Source organism: Xenopus tropicalis, chromosome 4, assembly GCF_000004195.4.
Source record: "Xenopus tropicalis strain Nigerian chromosome 4, UCB_Xtro_10.0, whole genome shotgun sequence".
NCBI lineage: Eukaryota > Metazoa > Chordata > Amphibia > Anura > Pipidae > Xenopus > Xenopus tropicalis.
Window position 1 is genome coordinate 57,838,456 of NC_030680.2, and position 20,824 is coordinate 57,859,279.

Below are 20,824 nucleotides of genomic sequence, written 5' to 3' on the forward strand. Positions count from 1 at the left end.
TGGCTTGACAAAGGCCCATGCTCTTGTGTGCTGTGACTATATACTCTTTTATATAACATTTAAATTCTGAGCTTTACCAGGCTACAAATTGCGGTTTCACATAAGGCGCCAGTTAGCCTGCAGCCGACTTCTCGCTCTAACTTCCTCATGCCTTTCTTTAGGAAAATAACATAATTATTTCCTTTTAAGCCTCATAAGGAAACACAGAGGCAATATTTCACAATATTTAAATAAACCCATGTAATGCTGCAGTGAGCAGCTTATACTATTAATAACCTCTGAGAAAATGTGTAACTACCTTCTTTAATAAGTGCCACAAATATTATCCTTTCTGCAGAACATTTAAGGGAAATTGAAACAATGCAATAAGTAGAGTTATACAAGTAAAATAAATCATTTATTAACATGAGCTTCTCTCAGCTTCCACTACATTCTTTTATAAAAACAAATAGCATCCACGGCCAGACTAATAAATCCAAATGTATTTATAATGTGATTATTCTCAGACAGTGGATATTTGACAAATACAATGTTATTATAGGGACTCAGCACTGTTATGTTACAGATAGGTAAAATCCAGTTGAAAGTATAAACAGGTTTAACCCTAAATTAACATTACCCAGACATTGTGCGAACCAGTTTGTCCTACATAACAGGTAAAAATGACAAAATCACAGATGTTAACTGTTCAGGACAATAAAAATCCTAAAAAAATAATGAAGTGATAATTCAAGGTATGTTACCTGCCAGGAGTCAAATGATAACACATCTGCTCTAGGAAAATACGTACCTCAGTGGATCTTGTTGTTTTCTTACAGCTTTTGCCTTTAGGGGAATATGTAATAAAAAGCACTAAGTTTGCCCAGGAGCAGTAACCTATAGCAACCAATAAGATGTTTGCTTTTAAGTAGGTGACCAGTAAAGTCACAGAAGGCACTGGGTCCTGCGATAGAAAGGTTTTTACAGAAGGGTATATAAAAAATAAATTAAAGGATAAAGATTAACTTTTGGCTGTATTTTCATTGCCTCTCTGAACATTCCTTTTATCTTAAATATGTTTTCAAAGCACTCAACATTACACAACAACATTACACAGTTGTCTATACTAAGCCATTGTTTGGGGGGCATTTACTAATGTTCTTTTTTTACGATTCCTGTTTTTTTGCACTAAAACTTTTTTCATTGAAATTTTCGCCATTTATTTTGCATCAAAACCACGAAAAAAACACTAATACAAAACTTTGCCATCTAAAAGCTGTCGAGGTCATGTAGAAGTGAGTGGGAGTTGTGCTTGGCAAATTGTAATAATCTTTATTTTATTTGTGGTTTTAGAGGTTTTCAGGGTTTTTCTTTTTCATTTGTAAGCCCACAAAGATTCATAGGAAAATGTACCAACCACAAAAAATTTGTGGTTTCCGCATTCTTTTCATTGTCAGTCTGCATTTTAATTTGCTTGTGCTTTTTCAATTCGGATCTTTTAATAAATGATCAGACATTCATGTTTATGGTGGAATGCTGAATTCCGTTAAGTGAAATTCAGCGGATTTTGATTCTCAGTCTGTGTTTGTCATCTGGGCATGGTTGGGGTGTGGAATAAAAGAAAAAACATTTGCTTTGGCTTTTTTTATCAATCATTTGGTAGCATTTACCAGACTACTGTTAAAAAGGAAAATGGCTGTTGTTATGGGTTACTAGACCTGGAGCAAACCAGTTATTACATTTTGTTTACATCTATTTTTAACCTTTTTCCCCATAGATTGCTGGAGGGCCTAAGATGAAGGTGAAATGGCTTCAATTTCTGATTATAATGTGTTGCTCCTTGCTCCTATTCAGCAAAGAGTTCACAAATGCTGAAACACATCCTGACAAAACCACCAGGCGTGTCAAGAGAGGATGGATATGGAATCAAATGTTTATTTCAGAGGAAAGAAATGGAAACCTGCCACATTATGTGGGAAAGGTTAGAATGCAATCCAATCCTTCTTTATAACACTGTGGTTGAAAGTAATATGTATCACAGGGGCTCCTAACTAAAATGGCATGACTGTATCATGCAGGAGAGGTACCTCCAAGTACTAAGTTGAAGGATTTAGCAGACATCAGTATAAAAGGCATGGTTGCCAGTTGTTTAATTATTATTTTCTTTTTAATGAATTTGAAATTGTACATTTTGGTTCACTTTGAAAAATATGCCCAATAGGCATAGTAAACCCCTATTTAAAAATGATTGCCCCATTTTATGGTGCTAGCCTAATTAAATGAGTCTATTTATCACATAGTGCATGCATATAAATAAAAGCAGTCCAGTTTACATTACTCACACTCATTTCCTTGTAGTGATAGAAAGTAAATGATAGTAAGTGATAGAAACCAGGCAGTGGTTTAAATGACAAACTGGAACTGGAAGATGAACTGGAGCAAGTTTCAACATAAGTAGTTATAATTAATACAAACAAACCAAGCATGATTATGATTTATAGTTACTTAGGACCACTGACAGCAACAGTTAGATTCCTATGAGTATTGTATGACCATATATTTTTAATACAGAACCTAATTATATTTAATTTTGAATTGTCTTTAAATTATTTTATGCACCATTTTTCTATTTAAAAAAACAGTTACAGCTTAATTCCAGCGTTTTACATCAAAATGCCAAGTTTGCCATCCAAGGGGAGTCTGCCAACACAATTTTTAAAGTTAATGAGAAAAACGGGGATATCTACTGCTTTGAAAGACTAGACCGTGAGAAGAAGTCTGAATATCACCTGATGGCTCTACTGGTAGACAAAAAAACGGCCAAAACTCTGGAGCACCCTTCCAACTTTGTTATCAGAGTTATCGATATAAATGACAATGCGCCGCAATTTACACAGAAAGCTTTTAATGGATCTGTGAATGAGATGTCAGACAGAGGTATGTATAAGAAATAACACAGGAGGCAAGCACATGAGCTTACATCAGGTTTTAAAGGGAAACCCTTACTTCATCAGCATATAATTAATTACACATTACTTGTATCATGATGGAGGGAGAATATACCCTCCAAGGAATGTTGATGGTGCACTGAATGAGCTCCCTTATAGCAGTTTAAATGTTGACATTAGGGGTCATTTGGGGGTCATTTGGAAAGCCACTGGGCATAAGTGCAAGAGCACTAAGGGGTGCCCTTGTGCCCATGGAAGGGCAGCTCTGTGAAATCTCATCGTTTGTATTGGTATGCAATAGAAAAAATTACTAATAATTATTTAGAGGTATTGAAAAAAGAATGAGAACATTTAAAAGAATGGGGATGATAAAGTGGATAATGGAAGGATAGGTACCCACAATGCCCTATTAACATATAACATTACAAACATCTGTCATTGTCACCACACAACTTTTCACCACACTTTAACTGTAATTATCCAAAGTTGTAGTTATGAAAAGAAATAACATTGTTTAATGATTAAGCATTGATATCAACTCTTGAACAAATATTTTTCACAAAAAGTTATGATGATTATTTTTAGGTACTTTTGTGACAAAAGTCACCGCTGTAGATAATGATGATCCTACAATAGGTGGAAATGCAGAAGTGACCTACAAAATCATCCAAGGACAAGAGTACTTTACAATTGATAACATTGGTAAGATGTTTTTACTTACTCCATTAAGGGGCAGATGATTGCTCAAGCCTTTCGATCTAAAAGGAAACTCTGTGAGTTAAGGAACTCATACAGGGCTTCAAGAAATATTTAAAAGAAGATTCTATTGTGATTATTATTTAACCAAATATGTAATTTACAATCATTAGAGGGAACATAAAACCTTTCCAAATCATTGGAAATGCATGTGTTAAAATGTGTCAAAATGATGTGGGATTGCCTGCTCATCTCCAAGAAATTGGTTACTACTATGGCAAGAAATAGATGAGAGATACAGTACATGTAAAAATTAGGCTTTGTACATATGTCACAAGGGCTATACACCATACTGGTGAGATGAATGGGTCCAATTTCTTATAAATTAACCGTACAGTATCCCAATATCACAAGTGATGTGTATACATTGGGTACCGGATAACCCCAAATTATCCAAATTTCCTTTGAGGGATGCTTTACTGTTCTATGCCAAAAAAGAATCAGTAATGCACTTAGGATAAACTAACCCATGACATCAGAAAACCTTGAAACATTGAGTCCCTTGTGGAAAGCAAGACTGGGTGGGAATTTTACTAATTTTCAAACACAAGTAGAAGGGAATTACCTGCTTTAAAGATGCCCATGTTCTTGTCCTTCCTGACATTAACAATGCTTTCTATTTGTCCACAACCAACTACTATCATTTTGGGTGTTTCAGTTGTTACCTGTAAATAAAAATAAAAAAATAACCATAATTGTCATGTAATGCTTCTTCTTTTCTGCAGGGACAATTTATACTGCAGTATCAAATTTAGACAGAGAGCAGAGAGATACCTATGAAGTTGTGGTGGAGGCCAGAGACTCCCCAGGGCAAAATATGTACATGTCAAGCACAGCCACAGTGATCATTAACTTGATTGACATTAATGACAATTTTCCAACCTTCACTGAAAGTAAGTATGTGCCTATAGCCTGTGCCTATTGATAGCTTTAATTGAAATCTTTATGTTATGCATGGTTCATTGACAAAAACAATTAATAAATCAAATGCATGTTCATATATGTGAGATTTAATGACTCACCAGAAGGGTAAGAGTAATTAGATAGATTGGTTTTACCCAAAATAAATTACAGATGAGATTCTAAATTTCCTCTAACATACGTTGGATTATTACAAAAGTAATAAAAAAAAGTCAATGTTTCCAGTAGAATCATAAACCAATGCCCTTATTACAGGATATGAGGAAAATCTAGTGAGTGGTCCCTGCTATGGAGAGTGTCATTGCTCTTTTCGTCTTCCCATGCCATCAACCATTGGATTGTTGGGCCATGGCCCCCTCTGGCTTTTCATGTTTGTAAACAAAACTGGAGTTATGTGAGGTTATAAGGAGTCCAGTCTGTCAGTGAGGAAAAGCCAGTGAGCCAACAACATTTTTACAAAAGCTCTGTAAAATAAAGAATATATGCTGGTACAAATTAAAATGATTGCTTCATATTCTCTTGAAATAAGTCTCAAAAGGAGAAGGAAAATCACAGCAAATACAGCACCTAACTGAATACAGGTATGGGATCCATTATCCGGAAACCCATTATCTAGAAAGTAAAATAATTAAAATTTTTCAAAATGATTTCCTTTTTCTCTGAAATAATAAAACAGTACCTTGTACCTGATCCCAACTAAAATATAATTCATCCTTATTGGAGGCAAAACAATCCTATTGAGTTTAAATTATGTTTAAATTATTTTTTAGTAGATTTTTTAGTAGCATGGAGATCCAAATTACGAAAAGATCCCTTATCTGGTAAGCCTCGGGTCCCGAGCATTCTGGATAACAGGTCCTATACCTGTATTATGGTCCGGCAGTTTATCACCTTGATTTTCCTAGGAAGAGTCACAGCATTCAAAATGTCTCTTGTGACATAAGCTGTAGCAAAAACTGCTTATTATACCCTTTATAATATTAATAGTATGTGGCTAAGTATTGTCCAGCAATGTCAACATCCTGCAACCCTTTAGTTCAGTGAAATGCAGGATATACCTTCTACCTAATGTGCTTCCCAGATTATAAGGATTAATTTAGATACAATCATTTTTAGATGGGTTCTGCTTATAGAGATAAATAACATCTACTAAAATGTCAGACATGCTTGTTTCTACTGTCTGGAGAACACTGACTCCTGTATTTTGAAAGAGCACATAAACTGTGTAGTGAAGAGTGATATTTATAATAAGAGTTACAGCAATAAGTAATCTTCTTTGCCCACAGGCCAGTTCAAGTTTGACGTTCCAGAGACCCTGAAGGTTGGGGGTGAAGTGGGAAGGTTGAAAGTAGAAGATATTGATGAGCCACAGAACAGAAACACAAAGTATAGTTTTTTGAAGGAAAGATTCCAGGAAATTTTTGCTGTTACCACAAATGTGAACACAAATGAAGGGATTTTGATATTAAAAAAGGTATCAAATAATATGCAGATTTAAAAATGTAATTCTGACAAGAATGATTGTATTTCTAAATGGTATTGATCCTTTTACATCTATGAAATCTTATACAGTAAATCTGAATGAATCATGACAGATGCCATATTATAAAAGTTCTTATAAAATCAGTGCCCAGTGATGTATATAAATAAAGGATAATAAATCATATAAATAAATAAGAATATATTTAGGGTTTTTGTGTATTATATAGTGAAAAATGTACCCCCTTTTGTAAAATACTGTATATGGATATTATAAGTCAACAAGGAGTTCCATGACCATATAAAAGCACAAGGTCGAAGGCTGAGTTTTGTACAGGTTAATGGAACTCATATATATTAGAATGAAGACAAAGATTATATTTTCTTTATATAACAAATACATATATATATATATATATATATATATATATATATATGTATTTTAATAATTTTTCCATCCCTTTAATCCACACAGATGGGCATGGTTATGCTTACTGCAAAAGTTTCCAAACTCTAGGGCTAATACTCCTTAGGTTGACTGAATTCCAAAGAAGGTGATGTTCAGGATAGTTCTAGAATCTTGGCAGGAATACCAGTTAGGAACACATCTCTAAGGAAAACTTATTTGCTTTCAAGATATTCTTGGAACCATAACACACTGACAAGATAATGCTTTCATATATTTGAAACTTATTATAATGTTTGAAGAGTTAATTACATTCTGAACTACAGTACAGGCAAGGCTTCAATACTCTGAAAATCTAAAAACCACTTCCTTACAATATGCATCTGTTTTTGAATATCCTAAACCATTCTTTTGGCTTTCTTTAGTTCAACTGTCAACAAAAAAAAATAATCTACCCGTTAATGTGTTATTCTAGCAATACAAATGTTTATCTTCTCTTTAAACCTGTTTTATGCAGCCCCTGGACTATGAGAGTGTTAAACAATATAACGTGGACATTGAAGCAACAGATCCCCTTATCGACTTACGTGTGGCAAAACAGACTAGGCCCAAGAGTATTACAAACGTCATCATTAATGTCCTTGATGTGGATGAGCCCCCAGTGTTTTCCAAACCATTCTACAAATTTGAAATTTCAGAGGATTCTAAATTAAACAATATTATTGGATTTGTCTCGGCAAAAGATCCCGATGCTGCTAATAGAAACATCAGGTAGAAACATATTTTGAATATTAACATACAGAATAGATTGTGCTTAAATTAGTTCTGTAAACATACAAGGAGACTGCATCAGAGTTTCAGATGAGTAAATTATTGTAATCTATTTTTTTATTGTAACTGCAGATATTCTATGAGAAATTTTAAAGATGAACCAATCAAGGTAACAAACAATGGAAATATTATCAATGTCAAGACGCTTGACAGAGAGACTGCGGATTGGCACAATTTCACTGTGGTAGCTGAAGAAGTTGATCCTAGCAGTAAGTTCTACTCTTTGCTCAGATATTTACCTGTGTTTATATACAAATGCTTCTGGATCCATATTTTATCAGTGGCAATCTTTTAGGGTTTCTTCATCATAGCACAGAATTTCATATACTAGTACATATTGTGTCTGTCCAGAACTATGTATGCTTTTAAATCATGGCTACTGGCATATACTGGAAATATATTACTTACATTTTCTCCAGCAAAATTCACAAATAGTGGCAACAATCTAATGCCTCATATAGAAAAATCTTTGTGTCAGGAAGGAAGAGGAATGAGGCACTGCAAATCTAAAACTTCCTGTAACTTTGTGTACCTTCCAAAAAATGACAGAGAGATGACAGTACAACCCTGATTGATATGGTCAAAAACTTCAAATTAATGGACATGATGATTTGTAACATAATACAATTTAGTACCATGCCTGAAGACCAAAAAAAGGACTGATTAGACATGTTGATTGATTGTTGGAGGCCAGAATAAACAAAAAAACAAAAAAATATTTGAGTAAAATTGTATGTTAATTCTACAATTTGTGGAAAATAGGAATATAGTCCAAATTCCTTAACTGATCTTTTAAAATACTGGCACAATATATAATGAAACAGTATAAACAGTATTTATAAATTCATGCATAATAATAATTATTAATACTACTTGTACAGGTATGGGACCTATTATCCAGAATGCTTGGGACCTGGGGCCTTTCAGATAATAATTTGGGCGATTCCATGATTGGGAACTCCATACCTTAAGTCTACTAAAGAAAAATAAGCAGAAATGTTTTGCCTCCAATAAGGATTAATTATATCTTAGTTTGGATTCATAACAAGGAAATGTTTTATTATTACACAAAAAAGAAAATCATTTTTAAAAATTAGAATTATTTGATTATAATGGATTCTATGGGAGTGGTCTTCCCGTAATTTGGAGCTTTGTGGATAATGGTTTTCATGATAACGGATCCCATACCTGTATTGTTATTATTAAAGCAATAGTACCACATTTTGTCATTGTAAGTGCTAAAAGGTTTATTCTTCATGTAACTTAAATAAAAAGGATATATACTGTATATATATTTTACTGACTAAAATAAAAGTGATGGTTTCCCTTTAAAATCACATCAAAAAGGCTACATTGTGCACTTGCTATACAGGAAGGGGAAATATAGCTTGTTATAAAAGTTTGTGAGTTTTAGAGTAAGTGAGAGGTTTGCTATTTTTGGGAAATGCTGAGTTAACAAGTTAATGAGTTCCCTATATGACTTGCTATATCCCTTTTATATTCAGCAAAGAGAGAGCAACAGAACGGAGCACTATATAAGCTACAGAATGAACATTTGAGTTTTAAGTACAATAACGTCATAGCCGACATCTCATAGAAGTTTGCTCCTTAAATTTGTCTGGACCCAGTTGGTAAAGAAAAAAAACAACCCACTGCCAAAGGGAAACTCCTACTCCAATCACAGATAACAAAAGTCAGCAGTAGACAAACCACCTCCTCTGCATTTTGTGCTTACCTGAGATAAAATTCATTGGGGGTTATGTAATAAAAGGCACTAAGTCTGCCCAGTAGCAGTAACTAATAGCAAGCAATCATCAGGCAGAATCATCAGTCACCTGTTTAAAATTGTATTGGTTGCTATGGGTTACTGCTACTGGGCAGACTAGGGGAGAGATTTACTAATCCACGAACGGTCCGATGGCGTCCAAATGCGTTTTTTTTGTAATGATCGGTATTTTTGCGACATTTTCGTCGGTGTCGCGACTTTTTCGCATGTTCCGCGACTTTTTCGTCGCCATCGCGACTTTTTCGTATATTTTCCGTGACTTTTTCGTTGCCGTTGCGAAAAAACGGATTGGTTTTTCCACAGTTTACAACCGCTCAATACGAAAAAATCACGCCGCCGATGAAATAGTCGCGCAAAATACAATAAAGTCTCGGTGGCAACGAAAAAGTCGCGACAAATACAAAAAAATCACGACGGCGACGAAAAAGTCGCAAAATTTTTGTTTCCAATTGAAACTGGGTAAAATAGCCACAAAATAAAACATATTTCTAATATAGTTAGTTAGGCAATAATGTAGTTTATAAATGCTGGAGTGAGCAGATGTCTAACATCATGGCCAGAACTCTACGTCCTGCTTTCAGCTCTCTAACCTCTTAGTTAGTCAGTGACTTTAGGGGGGGGCACATGGGACATAACTGTTCAGTTAGTTTGTGAGCACGCAGGTCAGATTCAAATGCAAACTAACTGAACAGTTATGTCCCATTTGCCCCCCCCCCCCCCCCCCCAAAAAAAGTCACTGATTGGTTACTGACGGCTAACAGCTTAGAAGCTGTAAAGCAGGAAGTTGAGTTCTGGCTATTATGTTAGACATCTGCTCACTCCTGCCTTTATAGATTACATTTTTGCCTAACTAACTACAATAAAAACATTTTTTATTTTGCACAGTCTATCTATTTTACCCAGTTTCATTTTTACACTTAATTGTTAATACTGACAAAGCATTTCAAAGAGTTTGTAATAGTTTAATGTAATATGATTTAATGCCTACTTCCAGTGTGTATACTACAGTGCTGTCTCTTTTATTTGTAGACCCTCCTATTAAAAAAGAGTCTTTGGGACTTGTTTTTATAAAAGTGCTCGACGTAAATGACAATGCTCCAGAATTTGCCGAACCTTATGCGCCCAGAGTGTGTGAAAATGCAGCTCACCAAACGGTATCATCTAAAATCTCATTTTATTCAATAAGTGGTACTGGTAGATTCTTCTAACTTTTCCGTGGCAAGTCTGTTCAGTAACAGAAGTCAGTTTGCATTGCTCAGTTGCTCAGCATGAGAAGGAAATGTCCTCTGTAGCTACTATTGATTTCTCAAAAAAACATTATACCAACAGAGCTCTGTTAAACAGCTAAGAAAGTGGGAAAACAGGAAGAAATAAAAATTGTTATGTTTAAGGAAAACATTTGATAGAAATGTTATTATACAGTGGAATGGGTTAGATACAGAAATGTACAAAGTTGCATTGAGGGTCCCTCCCAACAATCTTGCTTTTAAGACAGCTGTTGCAAAACAAATATGTTAATATTTTGGTCAGTTTGTCTGAGTGAATATAATAATGCCTTCCATATATCACTTTACAAGTTCCCTAAATCTTTTACCATCCACAAAATCTTGTGGTGTGCACTACCTAGTATAAACCTGTAAACCTTTATTCATGTCGTTCTATGCACTATTTGTAACTTGTTCTGCACAACAAAGAATAAACCTAAACTAGTCATCCTTACATCAACAGAAGTACTTACACCATGACTATTACCCAGTTTTGATAATGCTTTTTTATTGCTAGGCTTAGGGAGCACAGTGCTACCTGTAGAAGTGTTCCTTAAGGTGGCCATACACGAGCAGATCCGCTCGCTTGGCGATGTCGCCAAGCGAGCGGGCGACTAATCTCCCCGTGTGCCAGAACCCTTACACTGATAAAAATGGTTTGTTTGCTTCAGAAACAGTACTGTCATTTATATAAATAAGCTACTGTGTAGCCATGGAGCAGCAATTCAGTCTGAAAAAAGAAGAAAGTGCACAGATTATACAGCAGATAACAGAAAAGGTTCTGTAGAATCCCATTGTATTCAACAGTGCCTATCTGTTATATAACAAAAAGGGGAAGAGGAGAAAAAAAGGAGGGGGGGATTTTTGGTGTATGTTCACAGTTATAAGTAGAAGAGCTCACCAGTATATACGTGGGGTCTGGGTGCACATGCCCCAGACCTACAGCTGGAGGAGAAGATATACTTCAATACATATGGCAGGCACTCACAGATCCCATGAGCAGGCAATAGTAAATAAAAACAAAGAAGCTTTATTGTAGACAATCAGACCACTTTGTATTACACCAGTTTTACCAGTGCAGGGAAACAGTACGTTATAGTTTAATTACTTTAAAACATTTTCTTTTTTTAGTGCTTCTGTTCCTTTACATACAACTATCCATATCATTTAATGGGTATGCAGGTATCATATTTATAAGGCAAGTATTAATAGAAGAAAATAAACCATATCTGAAATAGATGGAAGTCTGAAGTCCTACATTCAACAGGATGGGCGATGGGCAGTCATATCTTAGACTGGGTCCATTTTTAGTTTCTAAGCAAATGTTTTCTTGCCCATGAGAATATATTCCCAGAATGGCAATGAATTAAAATGTTAATCTTGATTTTTATTTTTTCTTTGCAGGTTATAACAAACATTTCTGCTACTGATAAGGATGAAATGAAACCAAAAATGAAGTTTACATATTATTCAGCTAAAAAGGAAAACAATTTCACAGTGCAAGACAATCATGGTATTGTATTTTGCTCACTGGCTAAGCCTGACTGTGTGTGGAAGCATATATAAAAATGTGTTTCTTTAAGCTTTGAACGTGGTTTTCTATCTTTTGGTCAATAGCATCTCAGTGGGTGTCAGGAACACAGTGTGATACAGCAAGCAACTCTTTTTGTAATCCATTTTCTCCCGGTTCCTTTCTAACAGCTCCCTGTAGCTGTGAATTTTAACCTCACAGCTCGCTCTGTGAATGTAAGGAAATAGGAGGCGGAGGATTTTTCAAGGGTATCAATAGGTTTCTGGAAGCAAATTACAGAGGCTGAGGAACATAAAGATGGGATAAGAAAAAAGCCAAATTATACTGTAGCTACTAAATATATAGTACTAAAAGGGTTTATATGTGAAAAGAAACACTGTAAATAAAATAAGATCTGCAGGGCTTTATTTACAGTTTTCTTAATTGTTGTTTCCTCTGTGCTTTCCTTTTCTCCAGATAAAATAACACGATTGGCATGAGAGATTGGGTCTTTTTTAATCAATATTGAGCAGGGCCGGAACTAGGGGTAGGCAGAAGAGGCAGCTGCCTAGGGCGCAACGATTGAGGGGCGCCGGGCAGGAGCCTCTCCTGCCTACCCCTAGTGCTACTTTGTCATTGCCTCCGCCGCTTGTCATTAGCGGCGGAGGCAATGACCAATCTAATCGCCCCTCCCCCCCGGCACCGCCTCCTGTGCTTTGCCGTGCATGCGCCGTTCGGGGGGGCGGGGAGGTGGGCGGAGTTGGCCGACCAGGTTGCCTAGGGCGCCCGTTCGGCTTGGCCCGCCCCTGATATTGAGTGTCTTTAGCAATTGGGATATGCCACCAAAGTATTTTTACAAGTCGTTTCAGATACTAACGACCACTCTTTTGCTACATCTTGTCAGAACCTCCAAGGTTACAGATATATAGGAATGTAATGGTATCCCCATCCCACTGTTTTTGCTAGAGTAAGCAGAACAGCAAATTAGCATTCCCCTACATTTCATCCTACCCACCCTGCCATTTGTGTGCCCTTGTCTTTGCTGCTTTGTGCCTCACCACAGATGACCCAGCCAGTTACAGATATAATGCATAAAGGCATGCATGAGTAACTGTATGTAGGCATGGGCAAGCTGTGCCCTCTGATGCTGTTGATCTACAATTTTCAGCATTGAGTTTAGTTCTATCAGAAGGAACGTAGCCTTGTCCTATCTACCTGTATATGAATTGTACATTCTCCTAGTTACATAATAGATTAAAAGGTTGAACTTGAAGGATGTATCCCTTTTCCCATCTAAGTCAAACCTGCCTTACTGCTAGTTCCAGAGAAAGGCAAGAAAAAGCCCAATCTGAAACTTCTCCAATTTGCCGCCAATGGAATGTCACTGACACATGTAATATTTTATACATTGTGTGAAGAAAAATCCTGTAATGTGTCTGAAAATAATATGCCTTGGAAAAATGCTTTCTCTGGGGTGACATTTTAAATTACCAGGTTTACTAATTGGTGAATATTTCAATATTTTGTTGAGTTATAATGCTAAGGATGAAAATCTAACAGAGATTATTATTTGTGATATTTCATGTTGTATAATTACAGCTTGTGTGAACTTTACCTTTGTTTTACTCTCACCTATTTCTGAACATGCTATTTTGTCTCAGTATACGTTTCCCTCTTTTGTGACTGATAATAATAATAATAATTAAGTTATAAATATTACATATAAAATATGTTTTACATTTTATTAATGTAAAAATTATTATTGATAGATAGGTATAAAGGGCCATCATGTTCCACAGTGTTGAGAAGCAGAGAACATTTTAATGAAAGGCCTAAACTGTCCATTATCTGATAAATTTCTACTTTAACTGCACACACACCAGTTTATGCATCAGCCTGTAAAGTTACTACCCGTGGCCACTTAATATTCTCGCCAGCAGGTGCAGGGCATTTGCTGAAAGAAGTAGGCTAGGTAGGCTCTCCTATAAACCCACTCCAACGCTCAGTTCCTCTGGTGTACACTTCGCCTTAGGGATTTTACCTCTTTTCTATGTACTCCTCATCGGGACAACAGGCTGTCATTTCTAACTAGCCATCACTACCTTTCATTCCTTGAGTGAACTCATTTGCCACTGCTGTCACTAGCTAGTCTAGGTACCAACCTCCCCAATAGGTCTGGCCACAAGGTATTGCTGCTGTCTCTGATGTTCTCAGCCCCTCAGCAAGGCACTCTCTTATATATGCTCACAGGTGGACTTAGCACAACCTACTGACTATCCCTCATATAGCATTTTACATTATTGAAATAAAAAATATTTATTTCAACCCCTTACAAGCCCATTAACTTTAAGTTACATAGTTACATAGGGTTGAAAAAAGACCAGAGTCTGTTCAACCCTTCCAATTAATCCCAGCACACAGTTAGTTGTTGCCTTAACTTGACTTAAATTTCTGATTGTAATTATTTTTTTTACTTACTAAGAACCACGGCCCACAGGGAGATTAGTAGGGAGATGGTTAATCCCAGCTACCATGGGCAACTAATCTCCATGAAATGCCTTCCCACTGGCAATAAAGTGAATCGTCGGTGGGACGGCAAACGCTGCACTTCGTTTTCTAGTTACGCAAAGTTTCCTGCAGGAAGAAACTTTGTACGACTACAGAAAATGTCCCCATGGGCTGTAATGAAGAAATAACTAAGAATGGTTTACACTGCAGTTGCAGCTAAATTTAGATAAGGAGCATCCTGTTTGGCTAGAGATTAACCATGATTAGTAAGCAGTGGCAAAGAAATCTATCATTGACAATACTTTATATATGTATTATCGGGTGTTTTTTTTTCTTTTTCTAGATAACACAGCTACCATCCTGGTCAAATATGGATATTTTAATAGAGAAGTGGCAAAGTTCCATTATCTGCCTATTGTGATCTCGGACAATGGACAGCCGGAGCAGAGCAGCACCAATACTCTTACAATTACTGTGTGCAAATGCAATGAAAAAGGAGAATTCACATTCTGTGAGGAGGCTGGAAAGCTGGCTGCTGTTTCTGTTCCAACAATTGTCATCATATTTGTGTCTTTATTTCTAATTATTTTGGGTAAGATTTGTAGCAAACCCTATGTCTTCATTCTAAACACTAAATTACTGGTATCTATCAATGTAAAGAAACCACTTGTAGAAATACAAAGCAAATACTTCGACCCAGGTGTGGCTTGCAAATCAGCATCCTTTAAAGGGGTTGTTCACCTTTTAGCTAACATTTAGTATGATGTAAAGAGTAATATTCTAAGACAGTTTGCCATTGTTTTTCATTTTATTATTTGTGGTTTTTTAATTATTTCAGCAGTTACCTGGTTGCTAGGGTTCAAATTATCTTAGCAACCAGGCAATGGTTTGAATGAGAGACTGGTATGTGAATAGGAGAGAACCTGAATAGAAAAATAATTAATTAAAAAGTAACAATAATGATAAAACTGTAGCCTCGCAGAGCAATAGATTATTTGGCTGCTGGGGTCAATGGGGCTTATTTATCAACACTGGGCAAAATTGATAGTTAAGGCAAATTGCCAAATTCATTGTGTACCCTGGTTAGAGGAAGAGACATTATTAACTTTGAGAAAGGGTTCATGGGTGACCATATTTGATGGAGGATAGCTGGTGCTTTATGAGGAACAGTGGTTAAGAATACATTGTAACTGAATCTGAGGGAAAGAAACAGTCAACTGGGGGTAAGTGGCAATTAAAGACTGCGTTTTTAAAATATTCCTTCTTTGGTTTAACACACCAAGTCAGGATTTCAAAATTAAGCAACCTCAAACACAGCTAGTGGATGTGGAAATACATAAAAATGGCTAAGAACATGGATGCATTCAGGCACATTTATAGACGGTCCATACTTTAGTGTAAAATATTTTACAGTTCTTTTGGTTTGTGCAGTGGTAGAGCATGATTCATAAATAGACATCACGGTAGGGGAGACATGACATGATCAACATGCACCTCTGGCTTGTGCCTTATATACAAAGTGAATGACTAGGCTATGTACTACAAGAAGCACTGAAAATGCCACTTACCGTATATACTCGAGTATAAGCCGAGTTTTTGAGCACTAATAATGTGCTCAAAAAGGCACCCTCGGCTAATACTCGAGTATATACGGTAGTTACGTTCTCTCGGCCGTGCACTCGCTCACACCGCCCGCCCCTGGACATATGTTTGCACTCGCACCCCCCCCCTTCCCGTGGACGTATGTTTGTGCTCGCTCACAGCCAACCCCCACCGGGGACGTTCGGTTACTGTGGAGGAAGCATGGCCATCCAGCATCATCTATACCAGAGGACCACCAACTTTGTTAATCAATGAATCACATACAAAACATTTTACTCGCAGCCAACCCCCAACCCCACCCGGGACGTTCGGTTACTGCGGCATCATCCGGCATCGCCAGACAGTCAATAGCGCATAGCGAATGCATGCACGCATCCAGCACCGGGCATCCATCACTCGCACGTGGCGTGTGTGCGCGGCGGATGCCCGGTGCTGGATGCGTCCGCGCCCAATGGCTGGAAAGGTGCTGGATCACTGAAATAGAGTAAGTTAACTGAGTACTTAACAGCAAGACTTGGGGGAATTCTTCAACAGCACACTGTTGCAGTGAGAGGTGGACAGAACCCAGACACGCATTTGTAAGGGTCATCCCACTGCCTCCTTTTCTCCACAACCTCTACTCCACAGCAGAGCGTTTACTACTCTTCTTCTCTATGGGGTGACAGACAATTTGACTGAAGGGCCGGGTTTGGCAGCTTAAAGCAAGGGTAAAGCAAGTGAGTGCATAATAACACAAGGTTATTTATTACTTACAGTTGCTATGCCAACAGCCAATTAATCAGGAGGAGCAGTGATGTTCTATGGAATTGCCTGTCCAAATCCAACCATAGAATTGGGCAACTCCAAAAGCACTTCTGTCTGTTTACCCTTATTACATTAAACAACTACATCTAAAATTCTTTTCTCACTAGTAACTGTCACTGAGTATAGGATAACGTGTGCACTGCTTTCCAATTTTTTCCCCCTTCTTCAAGTGCTAAAAACAGACACTGATCTAAAGTCTTTGCATTACCAGGGCTAATTAAATACAATAATGTTGCACAAACTGAGGTGGCTTACCACAAGCCAGTTTTCTTATGGCCGGTCATTTTGAGTGTTTGAGAGACTGTATATACTGTATGTTGTTTTGCCAAACTCAAGGGTGGTTCTGGATGCTTCTCAGCTGGCCGAAATACACAGGTGGAGAAAATGCCCAATTTATTTATCTATTTTATTAATATATTATTTTTTCATCTGCAATGTTTTCTCTATCTTCCATGATGATGATAGCGTTTTGTGCAGGTGTGTTAAAAGAAATGGATGCCTAGGCTTATACTCGAGTCAATAAGTTTTTCCAGTTTTCTTAGGTAAAATTAGGTACCTCGGCTTATATTCGGATCGGCTTATACTCGAGTATATACGGTAGCTAAGGTGAGTCAACAGTAATAAGATTCCCAGATGGGAACAGCAGGCCAGCTAGTTACCAGTCCAGTCATTTTCGACCCCATGAGCTCCTAGCCCAACATAATCACTATAAGTGCCAACAAGCTTATTTACCTGATCATTTGGTATTAGAGCTAACCTAACAGAATTTAAAGCAATCTGAGCAACTTTGCCCTTATGTATGGCCATTCTACACACAATCAGGCCCCAGCCTGTACAAGCAGGCAAAGACATACTTGGCCATATAAGGCCAGCTTAATTATAATTTAACGTTATGCAATAAGGTATTGTTTTAAAGCACTACACAACAGTATAGTGCAAATAAATAACATTTTGATTACTAAATAAATCTAGTTAACCAATTGCTTTCTTTTTTAATCTTTATTACCAATAGTTGTCACAATATTGGCAGTTCTAAGGAGGATGCAGAAGAAAAATACCAACATCTTAGGGAAAAACACAGCAGAGATTCATGAGCAACTGGTCACCTATGATGAGGAAGGCGGTGGAGAAATGGACACAAACAGTTATGACGTATCTGTATTGAATTCTGTGCGCAGAAATGTTCAAAGGCCAAGGCAAGAAATGGAGGCAAGTCCCTATCTGTACGCCCATGTCCAAAAACCAACAAGAAATGGAGACATGTCTTTCATGATTGAAGTGAAGAAGGATGAAGCAGACAATGATGGGGAAGGATTACCATATGACACCCTTCACATATTTGGGTACGAAGAGTCAGAATCTATTGTGGAGTCACTCAGCTCTATAGAATCTGGGTCTTCAGAATCAGATATAGACTATGATGTATTAAATAACTGGGGCCCTAGATTTAAGATGCTAGCTGATCTTTACGGTCTGGAACCAATTGAAGACTTTCCTTATTAGTGCAGTACTAGGAAACAGTAAAATCTTAGATCATTTTCAATCTAGTGCCTAAATCAACATTCCAATTTACTTGGCAGTAGAGGAGTGACTGGACAGGGGTGGTTCTGGGGCTGTTGCTGCATTGGATGTCACACCCCCTTAACTCTTTGGCACTGGAGCAGGTCAAGGGGTTACCAAATAGCTGCACTTGTAAGAGCCCATTTTCCATTTTAAAAAAATGGAAATTTGGCTCTTAAAGTTACTAGAGGTTGCTTTTTGCCACCCCTGGTAACTGACCACTCACTGCCACCTGCTTCATGGCAGGATGAGCCATGTAACTGGAAATTACTGGAAAATCTTCCATATTCCCTTTTAAACTGTGCCTCAGTCAAGTCCCTCTTTTTTCTTCCCCCCTGCAACTTATGGGTCTGTTGTCACATTATTGCACATCAGCCTGTCCCCCGTTTTGTTTTTATTTTGTATTTGATTAAAAAGACATGAGCATGCCCTGAGAAAGTTTGAGACCAAAACTAAATTACCCGAATAAGAAGGGAATAAATAACTAATCACCTCCATGAATCAAATTAAGCAGAATTTATAGTTAATGTTTTTACATGGCTTTCAGATAAATCAGTCGGCTGGTAGTGCTATTCATAACCCGCTGAAGAGAAATGTCTGCCAGTGAAGGTGTTAAGCGTCATTAATCTCTATCCACCTTTAAAAAACACTGAATAAAAATAATTGTAATAATCTTTTTGCATGTAAATGGCTGTCACAAATTTTCTCACTTGCTTTAAGCAATTTTTCATTTTAGGACTACTATTAACACTATATATTAATCTGTCCTTCCTCAGGGATACATTTGTAAATAATTACTTGAAATTAGATTCTTCTAATCAGTTGGCCCTGACATTTAATTGGTGCTGTAAGAATAAGACACACCAGCTTAATGTAATTGCATCCTTTCTGGGTAACATTGAATTAGAAGTGCTAGGTTTTACATGGTGTGAATAAAATATTTTCTCATTTTCAGATTCATTGGCACAAATAACATCATCATTTGTAATATTTCTCACTAACAGTAACTCATGTTTTCTTTTTTTTTTTTTACAAACATGAATTTAGCATTAGTAGTATTTTTGTGTTGTCTGTAATTTGTACTGTCCCCATTTGGCTTTTGTTGTGGGTTTTTGTATGATGTATGATGCCTATTTGCATTTGTACAGGGCACTTGGGTCTGTATACAAATTTGTATTAAAATGAAAAAAAAAACACAACCATTGAATTTTTTTTATATTCATTTTAAAATGTAGTAATAAACTACTGAGACATGAAACAAAGAGTTTGTCTGATTTGATTTTTAAGTCCTAATACACCCTGTTTACTTTTTTCTCTTCTAAGAAACATATGGGCATGAGTCCTTATTTTTCTGCATGAATGGATTCAAGAACTTAAGTTGCCATATGGCCTCTTCTAATGAATACCTCTAGTGACAAAAAGATGGTACAGTACATTCATTTATTAAACAAATACATTTACTAAGTGTCTCTATAATATACAGTATGAATATCCCTGTTGTACTCAAGGAGAGAAGCCATAAACAAATACTATTAGTTTCCAAAATGACAAGTATGGATCTTCACAGGAAGGCCGGTGAGGTTGTGGAATACCCTGGTGGATTAAGTTGTGATGGCAGATTCTATTAATGCCTTTAAGACTTTAAGGCTTGGATGATTTCTTGGACAAGTGTGTGTGTTGTTACACTTTCTTTATTAACACATTGTATATATATATATATACTGTATATATACTGTACGTATAAGTTGTATATAAATAAAGATATATATACAAGAATTTCAACCTCTTCAAATGACCGTTAACATAATATTACTATAACTGCTTAGTATAATGTTCCTTTTAAAGGAAAAAAAGAAAAAAGCAGAGTATACACTAATACAGGGGTCCCCAACCTTTCTTACTTGTGAGCCACAGTCAAATGTAAAAAGACTTGGAGAGCAACACAAGCATCATAAAAGTTCATGGAGGTGCCAAATAAGGGCTAAGATTAGCTATTAGGTAGCCTCTATGCACACTATCAGCTTACAGGGGGCTTTATTTGGTAATAAATATTGTTTTTATTCAACCAAAACTTGCTACAAAGTCAGAAATTAAAAAATAACTACCTGGTTTGGGGGCACTGAGAGCAACATCCAAGGGGGTGGGGAGCAACATGTTGCCCCAGAGCTACTGGTTGGGGATCACTGCACTAATACAATGTATCTGTCAATGGAGCTCATGCAATTGAAATCAGTTTTTGTATTCCCCATTTAGCACTGCTGGTTCAGACTCTTGAAACAATGTAGCAGGTGACAAAAAGTCAGGTAATTTTAAGGATTTGGATTTGGTTCGGGCAGACACATGGATTCAGCCGAATCCTGCTGAAAAACGCCAAATCTTGGTCGAATCCCAAAACAAATTCTGGATTCGGTGCATCCCTAATTCAAACCCATTTCATTTTATGAAACACATAGGCCCCTTGTCACTCAT

At 36.8% G+C, this 20,824-nt stretch overlaps 1 protein-coding gene across 1 annotated transcript in view; it reads left to right on the plus strand.

Moving 5' to 3' along the window:
- The window catches only part of cdh5 (cadherin 5), a 37,537-nt gene extending 17,920 nt beyond the window's left edge, over positions 1–19,617 (plus strand). The window contains exons 2-12 of the mRNA XM_004913574.3: positions 1,757–1,960; positions 2,622–2,916; positions 3,513–3,629; positions 4,409–4,576; positions 5,891–6,078; positions 7,007–7,260; positions 7,393–7,529; positions 10,136–10,260; positions 11,776–11,884; positions 14,733–14,981; positions 17,808–19,617. Of these exons, the coding sequence (XP_004913631.2) occupies positions 1,775–1,960; positions 2,622–2,916; positions 3,513–3,629; positions 4,409–4,576; positions 5,891–6,078; positions 7,007–7,260; positions 7,393–7,529; positions 10,136–10,260; positions 11,776–11,884; positions 14,733–14,981; positions 17,808–18,298 (2,319 nt within the window). The 5' untranslated portion in view covers positions 1,757–1,774 and the 3' untranslated portion in view covers positions 18,299–19,617. The remainder of the gene's footprint in view (positions 1–1,756; positions 1,961–2,621; positions 2,917–3,512; positions 3,630–4,408; positions 4,577–5,890; positions 6,079–7,006; positions 7,261–7,392; positions 7,530–10,135; positions 10,261–11,775; positions 11,885–14,732; positions 14,982–17,807) is intronic.
- Positions 19,618–20,824: the final 1,207 nt, after the last annotated feature.